Here is a 23640-nt window from a genome sequence, read left to right on the forward strand (position 1 = left end):
AAACTGCAGATGTTGATATCTGAAATAAATACAGAAAGTGCTGGAAACATTCAGCTGGTCAGACAGCGTCTGTGAAGAGAGAAGCAACAATGCTGAGGATGTTCAACCTAAAATGCTGACTGTTCTCTTTCCATGGATGCTGTCTGACCTGCCAACATTCTTTGTTGTTATTTTAAGTCTAAGCTTGCTGGTCTGTCGTGTAGCTACAAGAGCAGGTCAGAAGCCAATGACAGTTAAGGTGTTAATTATGTCATTCCCAACTGTTAAGTTCTGTAACTCCAAAAATTAATCAAAAATAAAAACACAGGAGCCTGGGATAACTTGCCTACTCAGATCTTTCTCTGAGTGAGGTGCTCACATATGATATGGTGACGTAATGACATTTGCCATTCACATACTTCTTACCTGTAACCCGCAATTATTTATGTAAACAAAGAAAGAATACTTAATCAAAAATATATTTACAATATTACTCAAATGTTGCATAAGTTTTAACCACTCCTCTCTGCTTAGCTATAAACCTCAGCTCAATATAGAATGTATCTCAACTATATACACAGTATACCATACAATAGAACTACTATACAGACATCTACAGCATAGTAAATTTTAAATTGTCCCATTCAGGCCTAAAGATATAATTGCTCAGGAGGATTTCTTAGTCTGTGGGACAAAGTCTTTCCTGACTGGGGTGGGGAGCGGGAGGGGGGGGTCACTCTGCTTGGCAGGTGAGACTTGTAGCTGTGAAACAATCTTATGTTCTGGGGCCTCCACCATGGTGGTTGTAGGAGATGACTCTGGAACTGCAGGAAGTGGAATTGACAGCTCTGGACACCTTTCTTCTCTAACAATTGACTCTGCTCTCCACAACTTATCAGTGTGTCATCTCCAGATGATATAGGACACAATCTCCATTGTGTGGGAGAGTGGTCCAGTTCTGTCCTTAATCTTTCCGAGTACCCACTTTTGATCACCTCTATAGTGCCTCGCAGGACTGCTTGTCCAGGAGTGAAACTTCGAGCCTCCTTGTTTGAGGAGCCCTCAATTTGTCTCAGCCGTTCGTCCTACATTCTCCTTCTGAGACGGGGTTTGAGGAGATCCAAGCGTGAGTGCAAGGGACGACCCAGGAACAGCATAGCTGGTGAGCTGTTGGTTGTGGAGTGCGTACATTGTGATATACAAGGAGGAAACTGCTGAGCTTCTGATTCAGCATCAGTACAGTGTGCTCTGCTGACATTGCTCATAGTGTGGTCTTTAGACCCTGGACAAGCCTTTCCATCAAACTCTTAGTAACTGGGTGGTATGGTGCAGATGTAATATGTCTTATTCCATTCACTTTCAGGAATGACTGTAACTGTTCCACATCAAACTGTGATCCATTGTCAATGAGAAGAGGCTTCTTAACAGTGTGTGAGGCTGTACTGGAGTTATTGGGAACACTTCTGGCCATTCCGTAGTTGCATCCACTACTACCAAGAGATCTGTGCCCATGAAATGACATGAATCGTCTGCCAGGGCAATGTGGGCCATTCCCAGGGATGGAAAGGCACTGTTCTTGGCATCTTCAGGATGTATTGGCATCCTGAACAGTGCATGGCAAGCTACTGATCTATCCCAGAACACAAGGCAAAGTTTCAAGCCAACACTTTCATTTTGTCTATGTCTCGATGACTGGCATGTAGCTCCTCGAACACTTTAGCTCTCAGCTTCAATGGTACAATAACTCTCAATCCCCACACAAGGCAGCCTCCTTCAAGGGCAAGTTCATCCTGGCATAGTAAAAATGGGGGAAATGGAATTCCTCCTGCACATTCCAGCCATTTTAGGTGGCAATGTAGACCTGAGACAGCGTGGAGTCTTTTCTGGTTTTCCCTTGATTCATCGCTACCATAATAGGAAGATTTTCAATTTGTGTTAGAGAAAGTGTATAACTGTGTCCTCCAAGAAACAGATCCCATCTCTGCATTCGTGCTGCTGCTATTTGTGGAACACCCTGCTGAAGACTGAAAATGGGCACTAGCGGTTGATGATCAGTAACGAGGGTAAACTGTATCCCATACAGGTATTAGTTGAAATGTTTTACACCCCAAGCTAGACCCAAGGCCTTTCTGTCAATCTGTGAGTAATTTTTCTCTGCAGTGGTAAGGAAAAGGCTATGGGGTGTTCACTTCCATCACTCATAACTTGTGACATGACTGCCCCTAAACCGTAAGGCGAGGTATCACAGTCAAGCTTCACTGGACCACGTGGATCATGTGTCAAGACAGTCTCTAATATCACTATTTCCTTTGCCTTTTGGAAAGCTGTCTCACACTGCTTTGTCCATTGCCATTTCTTCCCGATCTATAGTAATGAGTTTAAGGGGTGGAGCACAGTAGCCAGATTTGGTAGTACCTGTTACACTGGAATTTAGAAGAATGAGAGGGGATCTGATTGAAACATATAAGATTATTAAGGGATTGGACACACTGGAGGCAGGAAGCATGTTCCCACTGATGGGTGAGTCCAGAACTAGAGGCCACAGTTTAAGAATAAGGGGTAGGCCATTTAGAACAGAGATGCGGAAAAACGTTTTCACCCAGAGAGTGGTGGATATGTGGAATGCTCTGCCCCAGAAGGCAGTGGAGGCCAAGTCTCTGGATGCATTCAAGAGAGAGTTAGATAGAACTCTTATAGATAGCGGGGTCAAGGGATATGGGGAGAGGGCAGGAACGGGGTACTGATTGTGTATGATCAGCCACGATCACAGTGAATGGCAGTGCTGGCTAGAAGGGCCAAATGGTCTATTCCTGCACCTATTGTCTATTGTTGTAGTAATTGACATATCCTAAAAAGGATTGCAACTGAGACACATGCTTTAGCCTTGGGTCATCCACCACCGCCCAAATTTTCTCAGCACATTTGTGTAACCTTTGTGCATAAATGGTGTGACCACAGTAAGTAATGTTTGGTTTAAAGAATTCACACTTGCTGCACTGTGCTCTGAGCTCATAATCTGCTAATCTTTTGGACACAGTCTTCAGATTTTTGAGATGTTCCTAGTCATCCTCACTGGTAGCAGTGGTGTTATCCAGGTAACACTGAGTGCCTGGGCAGTCTTGCAACACCTGGTCTATAGCTTTCTGCCAGATTTGTAGGTGCAGAAGCCACTCCAAACTAAGGCTATTATAGTGATAAAGCCCTTTAAGTGTTTATGTTGAGAAACATGTTGCACTCTTCTTCCATCTCCATCTGTAAGTAGACCTCAGCTAAGTTCTCCTTGCTAAAGTGTTTTCTTCCAGAAAGGTTTGCAAAAATATCCTCTATCCTGGGCAGAGCGCTTTGATCAACTTTCAGTACTGGGTTGATGGTGACCGTAATATCACCACAGATCCTGACAGACCCACCCTTCTTGGCTACTGGAACCACTGGTGTTGCCTATGGGCTTCACTCAACTTTGGAAAGAATTCCTTCAGCCTCCATGCAATCTAGCTCACTGGCTACCTTATCACAGATGGTATAAGGAACCAGACAGGCTTTGAAAAGATTGGGAATGGCATTTTTATTTAACACAATTTTACCCTTGATATATATTTGAGCTTTCCTATGCCAGCCTTGAACACTGCTGTGGCACCATCCAGTATATTTCTTAATTTGCTTTCAGTTGACTCTACTGCAGGGGATATGGTATGCAAATTGTAGCTGGATCTCCAATCAAATTGCATTTGTTTCAGCCAATCACAGCCTCCAAATACTGGGCATCCTGTTTTTAACACATACAAGCCCAATGGGGCTTGTTGGTTGTTGTCTTTCATTGCAATAAATGTCATTCTCACAGGAGTTATCTTCTCCAATATACCTTCTTAGCTGGATATCTGCAGGCTTCAGTTCCCTATCCTTGAAATGGCTTTCAAAATCATTTTGTGTAATGACTGAAACAGCTGAGCCAGTGTCCAATTCCATTTTAATTAATTTGCCGTTCACTTCTGGCGTAAGCCATATTGCTTGTCTATTATTATTTTTCACATGTAAATCTTAAGGCTACGCAGGCCTACGTCACTCTCATCATTCAGATTTTTCTTCAACAGCATGCAGATTAGCACTTTTAGAAACTGCAACTTGACATTTTATCTTTTTCTCTTCCCTGTGCAGTCCATTTATTTTTGTTTTCATTTTTTTCATTTTTAGAATCCTTTTATTGGTACTTAATCTTCTACAGCTATAAAATGATACAAAACTTCAACAAGTTGATATATATACAATTAATAAAGCTGAAGAGAAAAAAAAGCTGATCATAGTATATGAAACTGAAAAAAAAAATGTATATATGGAAAAGGGAAAAAAAGAACCCTAACTGAAAAAAACCCACTGACTACAAAAAAGGGGGGAAAAACCCATTAGGAATCAACTCCCGCAGCAATACGTCTTATGTGTATATATATATATATATATATATATATAAATAAAGAAAAAGAAGCATCGACCGCCAATTCATGTTTATATAGTATAAGATTGGAAGGAAACCATATAAAATAAATCAAATTAAATGATAATATTCGGCAAAAGAGCCCCATCTTCTCTCAAAATCGAATCGAGGATCAAAAGTTCTACTAATTTTTTCCAAACTGAGACATAACATTACTTGAGAAAACCATTCAATTAATGTAGGGACAGAGGTATCTTTCCATTTTAATAAAATAGCCCTTCTTGCCAATAATGTAACAAATACAATTACATGTTGATCTGAAGATGAAATACCCTGAATATGATGCGGAACTATTCCAAATAGAATAGTCAATCTATTAGGTTGTAAATTAATTTTCAGAGCTTTAGAAATTGTAGAAAAATTTTAATGAAGAACATGACCAGAACATATGTGACAAAGTAGCTACTTCAGTTTTACACCTATTGCAGTAATTGTCTATACTAGGAAATATTTTGGATAGCTCTCCTTTGTTAAATAATAACGGTGAGCAATTTTAAACTGAATTAAATAGTGATTGGCACATATAGAAGAAGAATTTACCTTTTTTTAAACTCGCAACCAATCTTCATTAACAAAGGTCATATTAAGTTCTCTCTCCCAATCTTGATTAATCTTTAATGAGAGGTTCTCTTTTTGTAGTAAAAATAAATTATAAATTCTACCAATGGAACCCCTCACTAAAGGATTCAAATTCAAAATGGTATCCAACAAATCAGATTCTTGCAAATATGGAAACTTAGATAAATATTATTGTAAAAAATGTCTAACTTGAAGATATTGCAGAAAATGTGTATCAGTGAGAGAATATTTGTTAATTAACTCTTCAAAAGTCATCAATCGACCATCACAAAATAAATCTGTAAAAGAACGGATCCCTTTATTTCTCCATAGGAGAAAAATGGGATCAGTTATTGAAGGTTTAAATAAAAAGTTTCGATATAAAGAACTAGACAATTTAAGTTGTTTAAAATTTTTAAAAATTGCGAAACTGAAACCAAATCCTTAAGGACTGTTTAATAACAGGGTAAGGATTTAAATTTGGAATTTTAGAGAGCTGTAAAGGTAATGGTGCTCCTAATATTGAAGTTAAATGAAATTGTTTAACAGCTTTCAATTCCAAATCAACCCAAACTGGTTTTTGGCTCTTGTCGAGCCAATATAGCCCAAAACATAATTGTCTGATATTAACTGCCCAATAATAGTCTTAAATTAGGAAGTGCAAGTCCACCATCTTTTTTAGATTTTTGTAAATGATACTTATTAATTCTTGGTCTCTTATTGTTCCAAATAAAGGATGAAATAAGAGAGTCAGTTTGATCAAAAAAAAATTTAGTTAAAAAGATAGATATATTTTGGAAAATATATAAAAATCTAGGTAAAATCATCATTTTCACAGCATGGATACAAGCTATTAAAGAGAGAGTAAGTGGATTCCATCTAGAAGATAGTTGTTTCATGGAGTCCATTAAAGGAACTATATTAGCTTTATAAAGATCTTTATATTTTTTAGTAATTATAATACCTAAATATTTAAAAGATTTAACAATTTTAAATGGAATATCATTATATATAATAACAGGGGCAGTTAATGGAAACAATTCACTTTTATTCAAGTTAAGTTTATATCCTGAAAATTTACCAAAATCTTTTAGTGTTTCCAAAAGATTAGGAATTGATTCCTCAGGATTCGAAATAAAAACCAAAAGATCATCTGCGTAAAGAGAAATCTTATGTATGGTTCCATTCATAGAGATACCATGAATATTTTTAGCTTCATATAATGTTATAGCTAAAGGCTTCAATACAAGATTAAATAATAAAGGGCTTAATGGACATCCCTGTCTAGTACCACGTGAAAGTGAAAAAAGGAGGATCTGAAATTATTAGTAATAACTATGGCAATAGGATTCTTATAAATCATTTGAATCCACCTATTGAAATTATTACCAAAACCAAATTTTTCTAATGCTTTAAACAAATATGGCCACTCAACTCTATCAAATGCCTTTTGATCCATGTGATAACACATTGGGATTGCTTACATAGTGATGAATATATAATGTTCATCTATCTCCGAATGTTAGAGAAAGAGTAACGGCCTTTAATAAAGCCCGTTTGATCCATAGAAATGATTTTAGTTAAAATATTTTCCAAGTGGTTAGCCATTATTTTAGAGAGAATTTTTGCATCCATATTTAATAGCGAAATAGGTCTATATGATGAACATTCAGTAGGATCTTTATCTTTCTTAAGGATTAAGGAAATAGAAGCTTCATAAAAGAAGGTAAACTACCCTTCTCAAAGGATTCATGAAATATTTCCAAAAGATAAGGAGAAAGTAATCTTTCAAATTATTTGTAAAATCCTACCGAATAACCATCAAGTCCAGGAGCTTTACCTGATTACATTAATAGAATAGCTTTCTGAATTTCATGCTCAGTAATTGGAGCATCAAGAATCTGTTGATCTTCAACAGAAATTTGAGGAAATTTAATCTTATGTAAAAAAGCCTTAATTTTGGAGGAATCTGCAGGAAATTGAAATCTATAAAGATCAGAATAGAAATCTTGAAAAATATTATTGATGTCTTCATGGTTACTTGCTATATCTCCATTATTTTTGTGAATCTTTAAAATTTGTCTTTTAGCTCAAGCTGCTCTTAATTGGGAAGCTAAGAGCTTATTATTTTTATCCCCAAAAATATAAAACTGACTTTTCAATTTAAGCAAATATCCTTCAATAGGATAAGTTAATAATAAATTATATTGTGATTGTAATTCTACTCTTCTTTTAAACAAAACAACATTTGGAATGGTTGCATTGATGTTATCTAATTCTTTAATTTGTTTAGAGATTTTATCTAATTCTATTCCTGTTTGTTTCTTCAGTTTAGCTATATACGAAATAATCTGACCACGTAAATAGTCTTTTAATGTATCCCAGATTACTAACTTTGAGACGTATCCTGTATTATTAAAGAGAAAAAGCTCTTTTATCTGTGTTTCAATAAACTCAACAAATTCTGAACTTTGTAACAAGTGTTCTGGAAAATGCCAAAATGGTCTGGTAGGAGCAACATCTTTCAATTCAAATATTAGGTTTAAAGGAGCATGATCAGAGATAGCAATTGCATCATACTCACATTTCTGAACATTAAATAGAAGTCCAGGATCGACTATAAAATAGTCGATTCTCGAATATTTATTATGAACATATGAGAGAAAAGAATATTCTCTATCACTGGGATGCATATGCCTCCAAACTTCAATTAAGCCATAATCTATTAAAAAGGAATTAATAAATGATGCAGAATGATTAGGAAGTTGATGTTTGGATGATGACTTATCCATTAAAGGATTTAGACAAGTATTAAAATCAGCACCCATTAATAACATATATTCATTTAAATCAGGTAATAGAGCAAAGACAGCTTTAAAAAATGAGGGATCATCAACATTTGGTCCATAAATATTAACCAAAACAGCTTTCCTATTATAAATTATTCCTTTAACAAACAAAAATCTAGCATTGGTATTGGCTATAATATCCTCCTGATTAAAAGGAATATTGGAATCAATAAAAATAGAAACGCCTCTAATTTTACTTTGAGAGTTTGCATGAAACTGAGGACCCTTCCAAAATTTAAAAAATTGATTTTTATCACATAACCAGATATGTGTCTCTTGCGCAAAGATTATATCAGGTTGGAATCGGTTAATAATTTTAAATGTTTTCTTGTGCTTAATAGGATGGTTCGAACCACGGACATTCCAACTTAAAACATTTAACTGTTTAGATATCATCATGAGACTTTGTATCTAAAAAGAGTAGTTAGACGCACGCATGTCAGGATAAGGTAGTCGAAAATGGCGGAGATAAACAACAATAATAATAATTAGCGTATGCTCCGGAATTCTATAATGGGGATTAAAAAAAAGGAAAAAAGAAAAAAAGCCACCCAAACTACAAAGCCCAGAAATAAATTGATATCAATCGACGCAAGCCCCAAAGAAAGCATAGAAAGTGAATATAAACTCCACCTACCTAAATAAAATGTAAAAAATGAAAAAGGTAAACTCTGTCTCCCTCTACGGACATAAAAATCGTTATAGTTGACATATAACTCAATATAACTAAGTTGGAAGGAACAGTGTTTTTTTTTGTAAAACAAAACGACCTTCAATTTTGAGATTACCTTCATAATATTAGATAAGGGAAGAAAAACACATCCAAAACAATTCTTGAAATATTTGCGCAAAAAAAACAATCGCCATCTTTAAAACGTAAGGAAATCGAGATAATTACTTAAAAGATCTTTACAAAAGCATACGGAACAAAAAAAAACAATTAGTTCATTTAAATGCTACAGAGAAAAAATTCTAGATGGTTCAACATTATCTACAGTCTTTCAACAGTTCTCCTGCTATGTCTTCTGAGGTTAAAACCATCCAAACCAGTCTTTTTCAGAGATTAAAATACACTTTAACGTAAAGACTTTCTATAACCATCAAATCTTCTAATTTCATCACTCCTTATGTCGTGAGACAATCAAACAGTTGTAAATCATTCAAACTTCAGGCTTCAGACTCATCAGGCAAGGAATTGATAAAACGCAATGCTTCGGCTGGGTCATCAAAAATATGAGCCCCAGAATTTTTGACAAAAAGCCTTAATTTAACTGGATATTGAAGTAATGGATAAAGCTTTTTTTGGTAAGCTAAACGCATGGCCGAGGCAAATCCAGCATGCTTCTTAACAATTTCATGTGGAAAATCTTCAAAAAAGTGAACCTCCGAACTTTGAAATTGAAACAATCTTTGTTTTCTTGCAAGCTTAATAATGCTGTCTTAGTCTCTAAAATGAAGGAAACACACATCAATATGCCTGTTTTTACCTTGGTCCAAAAGTTTTAAAGCACTGATTCTGTGAGCCATTTCAATCTACAGGGGTTGCGAGCAAGCCTCCGGAAATAAAGACTGAAACATTTTAGTAAAATAATCCAGTGTGTCGGCAGATTCTGATTTCTCTTTAATCCAACAATTCGGATATTGTTCCGACGTGACCGAGCTTCTAGATCGACGATTCATTGTTGAGCCTTTTCCAAACAAGAAGAAAGGTCAGCCGCATTTCGACTAACTTCTTTAAGATCGAGGCTCAGAGAGTCAATTTATCTTTTAGTTGAGCTATTTCAATGCCGATACAGCTGATTTGAGACTCTAATCTCTTCACCCAGGGGAGTTCCTCTGAGAACTCATCAGCTTTTTTAGGCTTTCCGTTGCCTGGATCCAGATTCCTTTTGGTGCTTCTTAGGGTAGCCATAATTATAACTGTTACTGTACAGACCCGACTAAATAAAGTTATAATTTCAAAATTTAAGTCAGAAAAGGCAGAAATTAAAGTCAGACAGTAAGAAACTATGTCTTACATGTCCGTGAGTGGACATGTCTGCTTGACACGCTGTTTGTATGTGTCCTACTTTGTTGCACTTTCTGAAAATTTCACCTTTAAGCCTGCATTGGTCTGCTATACGTGAGCCTCTGCCACAACGGTAACAAAATTTGTTTGATCAGGTGGGTTTCTGTTTAGACATTGCAATTTTGTTCTTTCTCACTTTCATTAGTGACTGCAACTCAATGCGTCTCTGGCTGCTGTTTCCATTGATATAGTGATTTCAACTGCTCTTTTAAATGTGAGTTGTGTTTCAGTTAGGAGCCATCTTTGAATGTTTTCTTGTAAGCTTCCACAAACTAAACAATCTCTCAGTGTATCATTAAGCCCATCACTGAACGGACAAGGCTCAGACAATTTCTTCAATTTAGCCATGTAACCTGAATGGGTTCCCCTTTGTTTGATTCCACTTATGAAACCTAAAGCTTTCTGCAGTCAACAATGGGTTTGGTTCTAAGTGTTCCTGCAATACATTCACGATATCAGCAAAGCTCATTTTGAGTGTTTTGGCTGAAGCAGTTAAACTTCTAAACAAACTGTATGCTTTTCCACCTATTCCACTTATTAACATTGGCACTCACTTTTCACTTGTTTCCAAATACTGTTCAATTTATTCAGTATACATCATCCAGTTATCTATTACGCAATGGAATGCATCTGTCTTTCCCATGTAGCCAGCAATTTCTGGCTTTTTAAAAATTATTATCATCGGGTACTCACAGTTTATGATCCTGTGGCCATTACTTGTTAACTTTGATCATTTTCTGCCTTTTTTTAAAACTCAAATGTCTCTCTTCCCTTCCAAAGAAAAAATGTTCTGCACTTCAACAGGTAGGTAGTCATCTAAGGCTTGTTTTAAAACTTTCTCATTGCCATTGTTATGTTTTGTAATTCCAGAAATTAATTGAAAGAAAAACACAGGAGCCCGGGACAACTTGTCTACACTGTTTTTTTCTTTTAGTGAGGTACTCATATATGATATGGTGGCGTAATGACATATACCATTCATGTACTTTTACATATAAACCACAATTAATTATGTAAACAAACAAAGAATGCTTAATAAGACCATAGGACCTAGGAGAAGAATTAGGCCATTTGGTATATCAAGTCTGCTCCGCCATTCAATCACATCTGATCCTTTTTCCCCTCCTCAGCCCCATTCCCCGTAACCTTTGATGCCACATCCAATCAAGAACCTATCAAGCTCTGTCTTAAATACATCAGACAACCTGGCCTCCACTGCCACCTGAAAATTCCACAAATTCACCGCTCTCTGGCTAAAGAAATTTCTCCGCATCTAAGTTTTGAATGGACGCCCCTCTATCCTGAGTTGTACCCTCTTGTCCTAAACTCCACCACCATGGGAAATATATTTTCCACATCTACTCTATCTAGGCCTCTCAACATTCAAAAGGTTTCAATGAGATCCCCCTCATCCTTTTAAATTCCAGTGGGTAGAGACCCAGAGCTATCAAACTTTCCTTGTATGATAACCCATTCATTCCCAGAAACATCCTTGTGAACCTCCTCTGAACCCTCTCCAATGCCAGCACATCTTTTCTTAGATAAGGAGACCAAATCTGTTCACAATACTCAAGGTGAGGCCTCACCAGTGCATTATAAAGCCTCAGCATCTGATCTCTGCTCTTATATTCTGGATCTCATGAAATTAATGCTAACATTTCATTTGCTTTCCTCATCACCGACTCAACCTACAAGTTAACCTTCAGGGAGTTCTACACATGGACTCCCAAGTCCCTTTGCATCTCAGATTTTTGAATTGTCTCCCTGTTTAGAAAATAATCTGCACATCTATTTCTACTACCAAAGTGCATGACCTATGCATTTTCCAACATTGTATTTCATTTGCCACTTTTTTGTCCATTCTCCTAATCTGTCCAAGTGCTTCTGCAGCTTACCTGTTTTCTCAACACTATCTGCCCCTCCACCAATCTTTGTATCATCTGCAAACTTGGCAACAAAGCCATCTATTCCATCATCTAAATCATTGATATAAAGCATAAAAAGAAGTGGTCCCAACACCGACCCCTGTGGAACACCACCAGTCACTGGCAGCCAACCAGAAAAAGATACTTTTATTCCCACTCGCTGACTCCTGCCAATCAGCCAGTTCTCTAACTATGCCAGAAACTTTCCTGTAGCACCATGTGCTCTTAACTTGGTAAGCAGCTTCATGTATGGCACCTTGTCAAAGGCCTTTTAAAAGTCCAAATATACAACATCCACTACATCCCCTTTACCTATCCTACTTGTAATCTCCTTAAAGAATTCCAACAGGTTTGTCAGACAAGATTTTCCCTTAAGGGAACCATGCTGACTTTGTCCTATCTCATCCTGTGTCACCAAGTACGCCACAACCTCATTCTTAGCAATTGACTCCAGCATCTTCCCAACCACTGAGGTCAGGCTAACTGGTCTATAATTTCCTTTCTGCTGCCTTCCCCCTTTCTTTAAGAGTGGAGTGACATTTGCAATTTTCCAGTCCTCCAGAACCATGCCAGAGTCCAATGATTCTTGAAAGATCATTATTAATGACTCCACAATCTCTACCACTATCTCTTTCAGAACCCTAGGGTGCAGATCATCTTGTCTGGGTGACTTATGCACCTTTAGGTCTTTCAGCTTTTTGAGTACCTTCTCCTTTGTAATAGTAACTGTACTCACTTCTCTTCCCATGCACCCTTCAACATCTGGCACACTTCTAGAGACCCCCAGAGTAAAGACTAATGCAAAATACTTATTTAGTTCATTTGCCATCTCCTTGTCTGCCATTATTATTTCTCCAGCCTAATTTTCTAGCAGTCCTAGTCCTAAACCTCGCAATGTCGCAAAAACAAAAGAGCTGGTTGTGGATTACAGAAGGACTGGAGACAGGCTAGCCCCTATTGACATCAATGGATCTGGGGTTGAGAGGGAGAACAGCTTTAAGTTCCACAGCATACACATCACCGAGGATCTCACGTGGTCTGTACATACCGGTTGTGTGGTGAAAAGGGCACAACAGCACCTCTTTCACCTCAGACAGTTGAAGAAGTTTGGTATGGGCCCCCAAATCCTAAGAAATTTCTACAGGGGCACAATTGAGAGCTTCCTGACTGGCTGCATCACTGTCTGGTATGGGAACTGTACCTCCCTTAATCGCAGGACTCTGCAGAGAGTGGTGTGGACAGCCCAGCGCATCTGTAGATGTGAATTTCCCACTATACAGGACATTTACAAAGACAGGTGTGTAAAAAGGGCCCAAATGATTATTGGCAACACTAGTCACCCCAACCACAAACTATTCCAGCTGCTACCATCTGGGAAACAGTACTGCAACATAAAAGCCAGGACCAACAGGCTCTGGGACAGCTTTTTCCATCAGGCCATCAGACTGATTAATTCATGCTGATACAATTGTATTTCCATGTTATATTGACTGTCCTGTTAAATTATTTGTAATACTATTTATTACAAATGACTATAAATTACAAATTGTGATTTTAGATGGAGATGTAAAGATTTTTGCTCCTCGTGTATTTAAAGGATGTAAGTAATAAAGTCAATTCAATTCAAATGAACTCAAACCTCAAGGATTCAACATCTTCCGATCATGTCATCCTTTACCAGCAGAGCCATGGCACCCCCTCTGCTCATCTCCTATCCCTTTGATACAACATATAACCTTGGACATTCAGCTCTCAAATACAACCATCCTTCAGCCACGATTCAGTGATGGCCGCAACATCATACCCGAAAATCTGTACAAGTACAACATGATCATCCACCTTATTTCATACTCAGTGCATTGAGATATAACAGGTTGACTACTGTATTTGCAATCCTTTCTGATTCTACATCCGTAATTCACTGATACTCACCTTGTTGGCTGTAATTTCATCCTATCATCTGCCTACCCTTCCTGACAGTCTGAATGCACGCTATACTTTTTTACCATCTGTCTTGTCCTAGGTCCCTTCACTCCAGTTCCCATCCCCCTGCAAAATTAATTTAAACCTTCCCCAACAGCTCTATCAAACCTGCCTGTGAGAATATTGGTCCCCTTCGGGTTCAGGTAATACCTCTCTCAGAAGAGATCCCAATGATCCAAGAACCTGAAGCCGTACCCCCTGCACCAGCTTCTCAGCCACGCATTTATCTGCCAAATCATCCTGTTTCTACCCTCACTGGTGGCACAGGTAGCAATCTAAAATTACTACCCTGGAGGTCTTGCTTCTCAGCTTTCTGCCTGGCTCTCCAAATTCTCTCTTCAGGACTTCTTTGCTTTTCCTTCCTATGTCATTGGTACCAAAATGTACCAAGACAGCTGGCTGTTCCCTCTCCCCTCCAAGATGCTGTCCCTGATTCTGGCACCTGGGAGGTAACATACCATTCGGGTGTTCCATTCATGCCCACAGATCTCCTTTCTATTCCTCTGTCTGTTGAGCCACATATTGCTACCACTCCCCTCTTCTCCCTCCTTCCCTTCTGCACTACGGACCCAAGCTCAGAGTCAGTAATCTGGTCTCCATAGCATTTCCCTGGGAGTTCATCCCCAACAACAGTTAAACAATATCCAACAGTGTCCAACAATAATCAAACAACATATTTCCAATATTACACTATGCCAACCCAAACCAAAATTCAGCACTGCGCAGAGTTCTGATCCCCTTACCTAATAAAGGATAATAACAGCAATGGAGGTAGTCTAAAGAAGATTTACATGATTAGAGGTTTCAATGTATATTTATTATTGGTGGTGAGAAGAGGGCATGACCTAGATGGTGAGGGTCTTTGAGGATGGATGCTGATGGATGCCTTGGACCAGCCAAGATCATATTGAATAGTGGGAGAGGCCTGGGGAGCTAAGCGGCCTAATTCCTGCACCTGTTTCCTTGTGTTTTGAGAACAATGTGGCTGTTGTAATCAATAGGATAGGGCTGCAGTTAGAGGGCAGGGTACATATATCTGTACAAAGCAAAGTGTATTTTGTGAATGTTGTTTGTGTGTTTTTTGATGGTTCAACCACTGACTCATTAATATATGTGAAACTGACGAACAGATTCAATATTTAGTTTGTGTCACACCTGCTGAGAAAGTTAAAGGGGAACTAAGGACTGGAACTTACCGAAGGCGATGAACAAAGAAAAACAAAAGAACCAATGCCATTGAAGTCCCCTGGTTCTATACTCCAGCGCCTTGACCAAGCTTCCCAAGTTCTTTTGGTTCAGGAATTGTTGAATTGGAAAATTTGGAAAACGTGAGATGGAAACTAGGAAATTTTAAAACTAGCACCATCGACAGGAATCTATAATTATGGGCAGACTTGGAGAAATTAGTGGTGGTGTAAGCAACAGATCACTGGTCAGTTGGTGTAGGTTATATGGACTTCCAAAGGGATTTTGAATTGAGCCATTCCAGTTGCATTTTTCCTTTCTCCTTTGCTAATCTTTCCAGTGCCATTCCCCTCCTCATATCTACTGTGTGCTTCTTCCAAAGGTACCACCACCTCCAGTGTCACACAGTCTTCCACACTACTTTTTGCTCTCTGAAATCTCGGGTTTCATGTCCAAGTTTTCCCTTTTCTCAGGAGGGGTCAGCTCCACACCTGCTCAGTAGATTCTGCCCAGCCTACTGTGCGTTTCCAGCATTTTTATCCGAGCATTCGGACAGGTCAAAATGCGACTGTTGGTGAAAGTTGAAGCTCACGGTATTTCCAACAGTTCTTTCAGCTCTGAGTACGGGTTGGGAAAAGGATTCTTTTGGGAAGTCAGCCACAGATACGAGGAGTACTCTAGCCCTACATGCTGAAAACTCAGAGGCTTACAGTACGGAAAATCCCTTCGGCCCAACTAGTCTATGCTGATGCAGGTGTCTGCGTTCGTGTCAAATACTCTAACTTTTCCTATTTTCGTACCTGTCCACATGCCTTTTTAACATCGTTTAAGTCAGTAGAACGTCAGCGAGGGGTCGGGGAAGAGGCGCAGGGACTGGATCCCGGACAGTGGGACAACGTGGAGGAGGAAGACAGGCAGGATTGCACCTGACCAGAGCAGAGGGCTGAAGTATCCGCTCTCTGCCAGGACACTGGAGTGTCACCTCCAATCTGCGCTGCTCTTCGGTTAGCGAGCTCACTTTGAGGTGCCGGACGTCCCATTGACGAAGGGTCAGGGACCATGGCGAGAGCTAATGTCCGATCGCGGAAAATTAAATAATTCCTCCCTTCCCCAGAGATAGTCTCCCACCTCTCGTCCTCTATCTCCAAGCTCCATTTTCTGTCCTTTCTTTCGGCGAGGAACTCGGAGGCGGCGGCAGCAGTGCAGGAAGCAGCAGGTAGAGGAGGTAGGACCTGCGGGTTCAAACAGGACTTTTGTTCCGGCACCGCACCCTCCCCTTCGGGGTGAGGCTCTGGACCTCAGGATCCTGAGAAGGGTGGAACCTGGAATCGGTGACAGGCTGAAAGGCTCCGAGACGCTCCGACAGAGTAAGGGAGAAACAGCGAGACTGAGAGAAAACCTGGGGGTAGAGCGTGTGATACAGCGTCCTTCCCTCCAGGACTGGGGTCAGTGGGCTGACCAGACTGCCTCTCTGTCTGGTGAGCTCAATATGCTTCCGCATTAAACTATTTTACCCATTCATCCTCCGCTTAATGCAGATTTTAATCGAGGAATCTAATCGAACATCATTAATTAGGAACCCCTGCCTCTTTCCTCTCCAGCTGAGCAGGAATGATGGGTTGGTGCTGTGTAGGAATGCTGGGTTACTCTGCAGTTTCGCTGGTGTACCCGAGTGCAGGTGGGCGATCACATGTATTCGGGCAGTCCGTGAGCTGCATGCTGTTGCTGCAGCTGCTGGTGGTGCTCAGTGTAACCATGCTGGGAGTTCTTGCTTTCCCTATCCACAATGCAAAAATACTCATTTTCTCAGCACTGATCTTTCGTTAGTACTTACAAACGGCAATGTAAATCCCGAAGCAGAGCCCCCTCAATATTACCACTCAAGGTACGCTGGCACTTCCGCCACAATTCGTGCTTGTTTTGTTACATCATCTCCTCCATAAGGGCCAGTAGATGGGGACAGAGGGCCACTGTCTTGACAGAGGCGACGGCATTGCCCAGGGATACCTGATCCACAGGTATCTAGACCAATCGTTGTTTCTTTCTCCTCAATGTCCCCTCCCTCTCTCCCCAGATGTGGGCTTCCTTTCCACGAAGAGGCGTTTCAGGGAAAAAATTACAACAGCAGAGATAACAGGAACGTCGCACAGACCCAGCTGCCAAGTCAGTCTTACAGCCCTTCGAGGTTGATCAATGATTTAATTATAAAGATGTGTTGCCCCTGTCCCGGATTCTCTTGCTACTCCTTACATACAGGTCTCCCATTCCCCTTTCTCTCTCACCCTTGTCCCAGAGATTAAATCTGGAATTAAGCAGCTGGAATCAGAAATGAAATGGCCAGTTGTTCAGCTAACACCAGGAAATCTGCAGATGCTGGAAATTCAAACAACACATACAAAATGCTGGTGGAACACAGCAGGCCAGGCAGCATCTATAGGGAGAAGCACTGTCCTGATGAAGGGTCTCGGCCTGAAACGTCGACAGTGCTTCTTCCTATAAATGCTGCCTGGCCTGCTGTGTTCCACCAGCATTTTGTGTGTGGCCAGTTGTTTATCTCCCTGATTACATTCTCTGTTCCACTCCAAGAGGTACTTCAATGCCAGTTAAGCTATGCCTGATTTAGGCAGCAAGTACTGGCCTCTAGAAATCAATTAGCCATTGGAGGGTCACTGCTAAATCTGGGACATTGGTAGTTAGAATGGGGCCTGGTCAAATACCAGACAGCAAACCCCAGCTTCACCAGATGCCAGCTTGGCTGAGAGCAGACCCAGGTTAAATCAAACTACAAGCAGCTTTTGACCAATACAGCCCACTCTGAGCATCCTCTCCAGACAGGCCTGCCTGCTCCAGAGCTGCTGGCTTAATGTACTCCATCAGAAAACTGTTTAATGTATAAATATTTATTTTTCCTCTTCAACATAAATCATTTAACTATAGAGCAGCAGAGATTACAGAGTTACATGATAAACAGGTATCTTAACAAGAAGCAGGGATAATATTATAATCAAACTAATATTCACACCCTCATTCATCCACAGAATTATACAATTCCCCAGAAAGATTAATGGACTTTATGGCTGAATTTACATGTTTAATGATCTACAGATTTGCTATTGTCTCAATGTGAAAGTGTTTAAGGACTGGGGTGATCTCTACCTACACTGACAGCATTCCCCAGTGGAGCCTGCTGGGGATGAACCCATCACATTCAGACTGAGGAGGTGACTAGCCCAGGTCTAGAATACAGCTTTGAAACAGCACAGGTTCAGCAGGGTATCGAGTATCCAGGATTTCAGTTGTTACCCCTCTTCTGTTCACAAGCCACATCTCAAACCCTCCTGAATCCATTCATTCCAAGCATCAAACCTCATGCAACGCCATGGACAAGCACAGGCTTGGGACTGTGGAAAGTCTCACCAGCCTATTCAACTGCAGATGGTCACACAGAGAACTCTCACCCATCTGCTTGCTCAGCTTGTACAGCAGTGAGCAGCCACTAGGAGACACCCTCCTTGATTGCGAGCCCCAGTATGGCTGAAATACAAGTCTGATTAAAGGCTGGGACCAGGGATAGAAGCTGGCTGTAAGGCAATGAGCTAGTCTGGCTCTGGGCCTTGCTTTCCATCCCGTTCAAGGAAAAAAATCTTACAATTAACCCTAACCAAGATACTATATTGAGCTTTAAGTGCATTAACTTGAAGCCTGGTTACAGCAGTGCATAGGTATATCACACATCATGGTTCTTCCTTCAGAAGAGTTGGAGATTCACCAATTACAATCTTCCCGCCCCCCCCCCCCCACCCCACCCCAGATCTACTCTCACCTACATATAAGGGCTAATTTACAGTGCCAATTAATCTACCCACCTGCACACCTTTGAGTTGTGGGCAGAAATTGAGGGAAACCCATGGAGAATATGTAAACTCCACATAGATAGCACTGGAGGTGAAGCTTGAACCTGGTCTCTGACGCTGAGGCAGTGGCTCTAACAGCTGCTTAACTTCCTTGTATCCTTTTCTGATTCACTGGCTGATTTTATATTGTTAACAACATTGAAGTGCTCTGGAGACTATTGGGAAACTTAACTATCACAGGGTTAGTGTTAGAATTAGTGGATGACAGGATTTAAGAATAAATTGAAAATGAAGGCAGTCTTTGGAGGGAAACTAACATCTTGTGTCATTGTCTTGAAACATTGCACACAGGCAGTGCCACATTGCCAATGGAACAAGATATTACAAGCAGCTCAGCTGACAAGTAGGAAAGCCTCCAAGAACTTTGACTGCCACCACTGAGCATGTCAGAATTCAATATACTGGGCTTCTGTTCTGGCCCAGGTTTGGTCAGAATGAACAGAATAACCTACTTGTGTGTTGGCTCATGGGGGAGAAACTGACTAATCAAACTGCTGCTGGTAAAATGAAGTGTGGAGGACCTGGGGAATATGGAAGCCCCTCTCACTCTCGGCCCCACCCAGATGACTGAAGGAAAAAAAAAGCTTCAGATGTGTGACTGAAATTAAATAAGTAGGAATGTTTGTCAAGTGCTCTGGAATGATCCAGTTAGGGTGTTTAAGGCCAGTTACTGCAAACCAATAGGTAAATGGGAGAATGACTACAGTTTATATCAGCTCCTGGGTATCAATCTCTCACTTTCCCAGGATGAGCAGAAGAGTGCTTGTAGACAGGGCAACACTGACCAGAGGGTAACCTCTTCTCGTTCCTGTATCCGAGACAACTTGATGACAGAATGCAAGCAGCCACTGGGTTACTTGCAAATATACCTGAAGTTTCATTGCAAAGAGCACTCAATGAATGGGGCGTAATAAAAGAAAAACAGGCTGTGTCTCAGTTCTTGGCTGTTGCATAAAAGTCCTTTCAGAAGATAAATTCGCACTCAGTGCAGAGGAGACCATGCATTTGAGTCAGTTCCCACTGCTCGTCTCTTTATGAAATAGAGCAGCCAGTGTCTTTCTGGGGTTTCAGGTCTGGCTCCTTCATTGGCTTCACCTCTTCCTCCTTCACTTTGGCCTGGAAAGGAGATGAACATGACATCCAGTGACATATTAAGCAACTGAGAAGGAAAAGACTACCGTAGATTCCGGATTTTAAGCCGCTACTTTTTTCCCACATTTTGAACAGCTTTGAACTTTGCGGCCAATAATCCGGAGCGGCTAATGCATTTTTTTTTCATGCCGCCTCGTAAACATTTTGCCTCGTAACAGTAGACCAATAAAATTGATGAGTAGTTCACAGAGGTCCAATGAAATTGTACGATAAATCAAGCGCACTTTCACAATTAAATTATTGTAAATCAGTCATTTGTACTCACCCTCATCAACATGGAAAACACTCGAAGCATTGTGCTACCTACCCTCTTAGTTTAAACTATATTTGTTTTCTGTACTACATCGCGGGATGCTATGACGACACACCCGGTTTCGCGGCGTCTTGTGGGAAAATGCCGTTTGCGATGAAACGGAAAGGAGGGGGTCGAGCGGCGGAGCGGCTTTGGATCTGAGCGAACTCTGCTTTTAAATGCCGTCTGCGATGAAACGGAAAGGAGGGGGTCGAGCGGCGGAGCGGCTTTGGATCTGAGCGAACTCTGCTTTTAAATGCCGTCTGCGATGAAACGGAAAGGAGGGGGGGAGCGGCATTACGCGAGCGGCTTTGGATCCGAGCGAACTCTGCTTTTAAATGCCGTCTGCGATGAAACGGAAAGGAGGGGGGGAGCGGATTCCGCGAGCGGCTTTGGATCCGAGCGAAATCTGCTTTTAAATGCCGTTTGCGATGAAACGGAAAGGAGGGGGGGAGCGGATTCCGCGAGCGGCTTTGGATCCGAGCGAAATCTGCTTTTAAGTTAAAGGTATCAATAACTTTTCCTGGTAGGCTGCAGTATATATATTTTTTACCAGTCGTTAGGAGATATTGGAATGTTGTTCAGTAAAGAAGTATACGCAACGTATATTTAAAAGTAGCCGCGTACGGGCACGGTTCGAAAAAAAGCATTTGCAATATGTATTTGTTTTTGTTACCATATGGATTTAATTAAAAGTTAAAAAAATCCTCACGTGTAATATCTTTCTGTGTAAATATCTCATATTACAACGTGGGACACCTGCGGCCGAAAATCCGGTGCGGCCTAAAATCCGGTGCGGCCTTTACATTTAAAAAAATGATTTTATTTCTAAAATTAGTGCCAGCGGCTAAAAATCAGGTGCGCTCTGTAGTCCGGAATCTACGGTAAGTGGTGCTGGCTAGTGGAGGACTGCCACGCTGATAGGCACTTAGCAAAGGTGCTATTCAGAAAACACCTCTGCACAAGATGAACTTGCTGTTTACAGATATGGAACTGTGTTGTGAAAAACATACAAAACACTGCACTTGGAATATCGTGTATGCCACACTACAGGAATAACAAGGTAGCGTTAGAAAGAGAGCAGAGATCATTCAGGATGCTGCGTGGAAGGGAAGACCTCATATACAAGGAGAGTTGGATAGACTGAGTTTATTCTCACTGGAAATTAGGACACTGCAGGGTGTTGCTATGGAAGTTTATAAAATCATGAGTGGCATAAATAGGTACTTTTTCCTAGAGTAGGGCTATCTAAAACTAGAGGCCACAGGTTTAAGGTGAAAGGGAAGAGATTTAAAAGGAATTTGAGGGGCAACTTTTTCCTCCACACAGAGGGTGGAGGATACATGGAACAGGTGCTAGAGAAGTGGTGGAGGCAGGTACAATATTTTACTGGATAGGTAGTTGGGGCTTAGAGGGGTATGGGGCTAATGTGGGCAAATGGGATTAATAAGCTTGGTCACAGAGCCTATTTCTGTGCTAAATAGCCAATGACTATCCAGTTAACTGTGATTTTCCAAATTACAAACAGGCCTTCAGGAGGTCAGACAGCATCTGTGAAAGAAGAAACAGATTACACTTTATCTTGATTTCTCTTTCCACAGATCTGTTCCACCCTGGCCAGCCTGCTAAATTCTTAGCACCTGCAGCTTTGTTTTTCAGTGTGGGTCAATCCCAGGTTAGAATTGGAAATCAGTGGGAGTCTCAGCCACTCACAACTCATGTCATAGACTGGGATGAGGATAGCTTTGTAATCCAAGTTTGCTAGTGATATAAAGGTAGGTAGATATGTAACATGCACGAAAACCACAAATAATATACAAAGGGATTTAAAAGGTCAAGTCGGTCTACTATGGCAGCTGGTATACAAGGTGGATAAAGGTCCAACTTTTGGGGTAAGAATATGTAGGGTTATTTATCTGCTACAGCAGGACTTAGGTTAGACACATGATCAGTCCAATTGTCTCTGTCTGTGCTACAACAATTCTATTTAAATAGTGTGATGCTCTAAAAGGAAATCAAGGTCAGCACACAGCTTTATCAACTAAAAAGGTTCTTGGAATGTTGGCCTTTAATTGCGAAAGGGGGTGAAATTCCATACAAAGTTCTTGCCACATCTGAGACCACAAATGGAGCACTATGAGGATTTGGTCTCCTTAATGAAGATGTAATTGGGGAAAGTAGTTCTGAAACAGTTTACTCGGACAATTCCAGAGATAGAGGATTGACATGGAGAAATGTTGGGCACAGCATCGCTGGTGTTTTCAAGAATTTGAAATGACCTAATTCTGAGAGAGTCTAACAAGGTGAACAGTGGTAGTGGTATTCTCATAAAGTGATCACTCACTGAAGGAAGGAGGAACTGTTTTCTCTCCAAGAGGATTATGACTCTTAGAATTTCCACCTCAGGTGGACGTGGGATCGTTAACGGACTCTGGGTGAAGGTATTTTAGGAAAAGGGGAGTTGAGGGTTCAGAGGAATAGACAGGAAAGAGGAGCTGAAACCAGGATCAAATCTCAGGTCAGCCATGATCTTTACTGAATGGTGAAGCAGGCGAGGGCCTCAATCTAATATTCCTGACATTCCCAGAGGGAAGAGAAGCAGAGTTAAACTCAGAATCACCAGAAGAGATGTCTTCTCCTACCTTGTCATCCTTGGGGCCTTTTGTGATGTCAAATGCAGCGTACAATTCCTGGTTCCATGCAGCTGCCAGTGCTGGGAGCTCAAACATCTGAGGTTCCACCAAACCATAGCTTGCCTTCAATTCCAGCTGTGGAGCCTCTGGAGGAACTTTCTGGAAATAGCTTGAAAAGGACAAAAAACAGGCAGTGCATGACCAAACTGCTTCTTGGATGAGATCTTTCAGATTGCCATGATCAGGCACATCAATATTGCATTCAAGCAAACTCCCGTCCCACACATCATCCTGCTGGTTTAAAGCAGTGTTTAGGAGCTTGAGGTAAGGCCCAGTTTCCTATTTGTTAGTTAACTTTGACTACAGCCTCTAGCCTGGCCCAGACCAGAGGGTGTCTGCACCCCAATTCAAACTTCAATGGTTTGTCGCACCTTACCATTTACCCAGTGGCCCTCAGGAGAGGACCTTCTGCTGATCCAGGTGAATCTACTCACAGTTGCAGCTTCCTGGGCTCTCGAACCATGACAATGTCAACTTGAACAGGGACTGGCAAAACACATACAGGGTTGCCTTTCAATGAGACAGAGTCGAACATGTGATTTGATCCCCGTTATAA

The 23640-nt window shown here is 40.8% G+C and overlaps 2 protein-coding genes across 5 annotated transcripts in view; both read right to left on the reverse strand.

Annotated features, from left to right (window-relative positions):
* Positions 1-16972, reverse strand: part of LOC140733183 (protein FAM177B-like) — a 31241-nt gene extending 14269 nt beyond the window's left edge. Inside the window, exon 1 of one of the 3 annotated variants that reach the window (XM_073056167.1) lies at positions 16868-16972. Coding sequence is in view for 1 of the 3 variants with exons in the window: in XM_073056166.1 (XP_072912267.1) it covers positions 16162-16188 (27 nt within the window). In the remaining 2 variants the exon portion in view is untranslated. Of the gene's footprint in view, positions 1-16161; positions 16585-16867 lie in introns of those variants that run through there. The other 2 variants (XM_073056166.1, XM_073056168.1) reach the window with 2 other exon arrangements.
* A 945-nt stretch (positions 16973-17917) lies between these two features.
* brox (BRO1 domain and CAAX motif containing) overlaps positions 17918-23640 on the reverse strand; it is a 50825-nt gene continuing 45102 nt past the window's right edge. For both annotated transcript variants that reach the window (XM_073056171.1, XM_073056170.1), the window contains 2 exons: positions 23034-23193; positions 17918-20063 (listed from right to left, as the gene is read on the reverse strand). In XM_073056171.1, the coding sequence (XP_072912272.1) occupies positions 19980-20063; positions 23034-23193 (244 nt within the window). In that variant the 3' untranslated portion in view covers positions 17918-19979. The remainder of the gene's footprint in view (positions 20064-23033; positions 23194-23640) is intronic.

The sequence above is a fragment of the Hemitrygon akajei genome, chromosome 9 (assembly GCF_048418815.1).
Source record: "Hemitrygon akajei chromosome 9, sHemAka1.3, whole genome shotgun sequence".
Lineage (NCBI taxonomy): Eukaryota > Metazoa > Chordata > Chondrichthyes > Myliobatiformes > Dasyatidae > Hemitrygon > Hemitrygon akajei.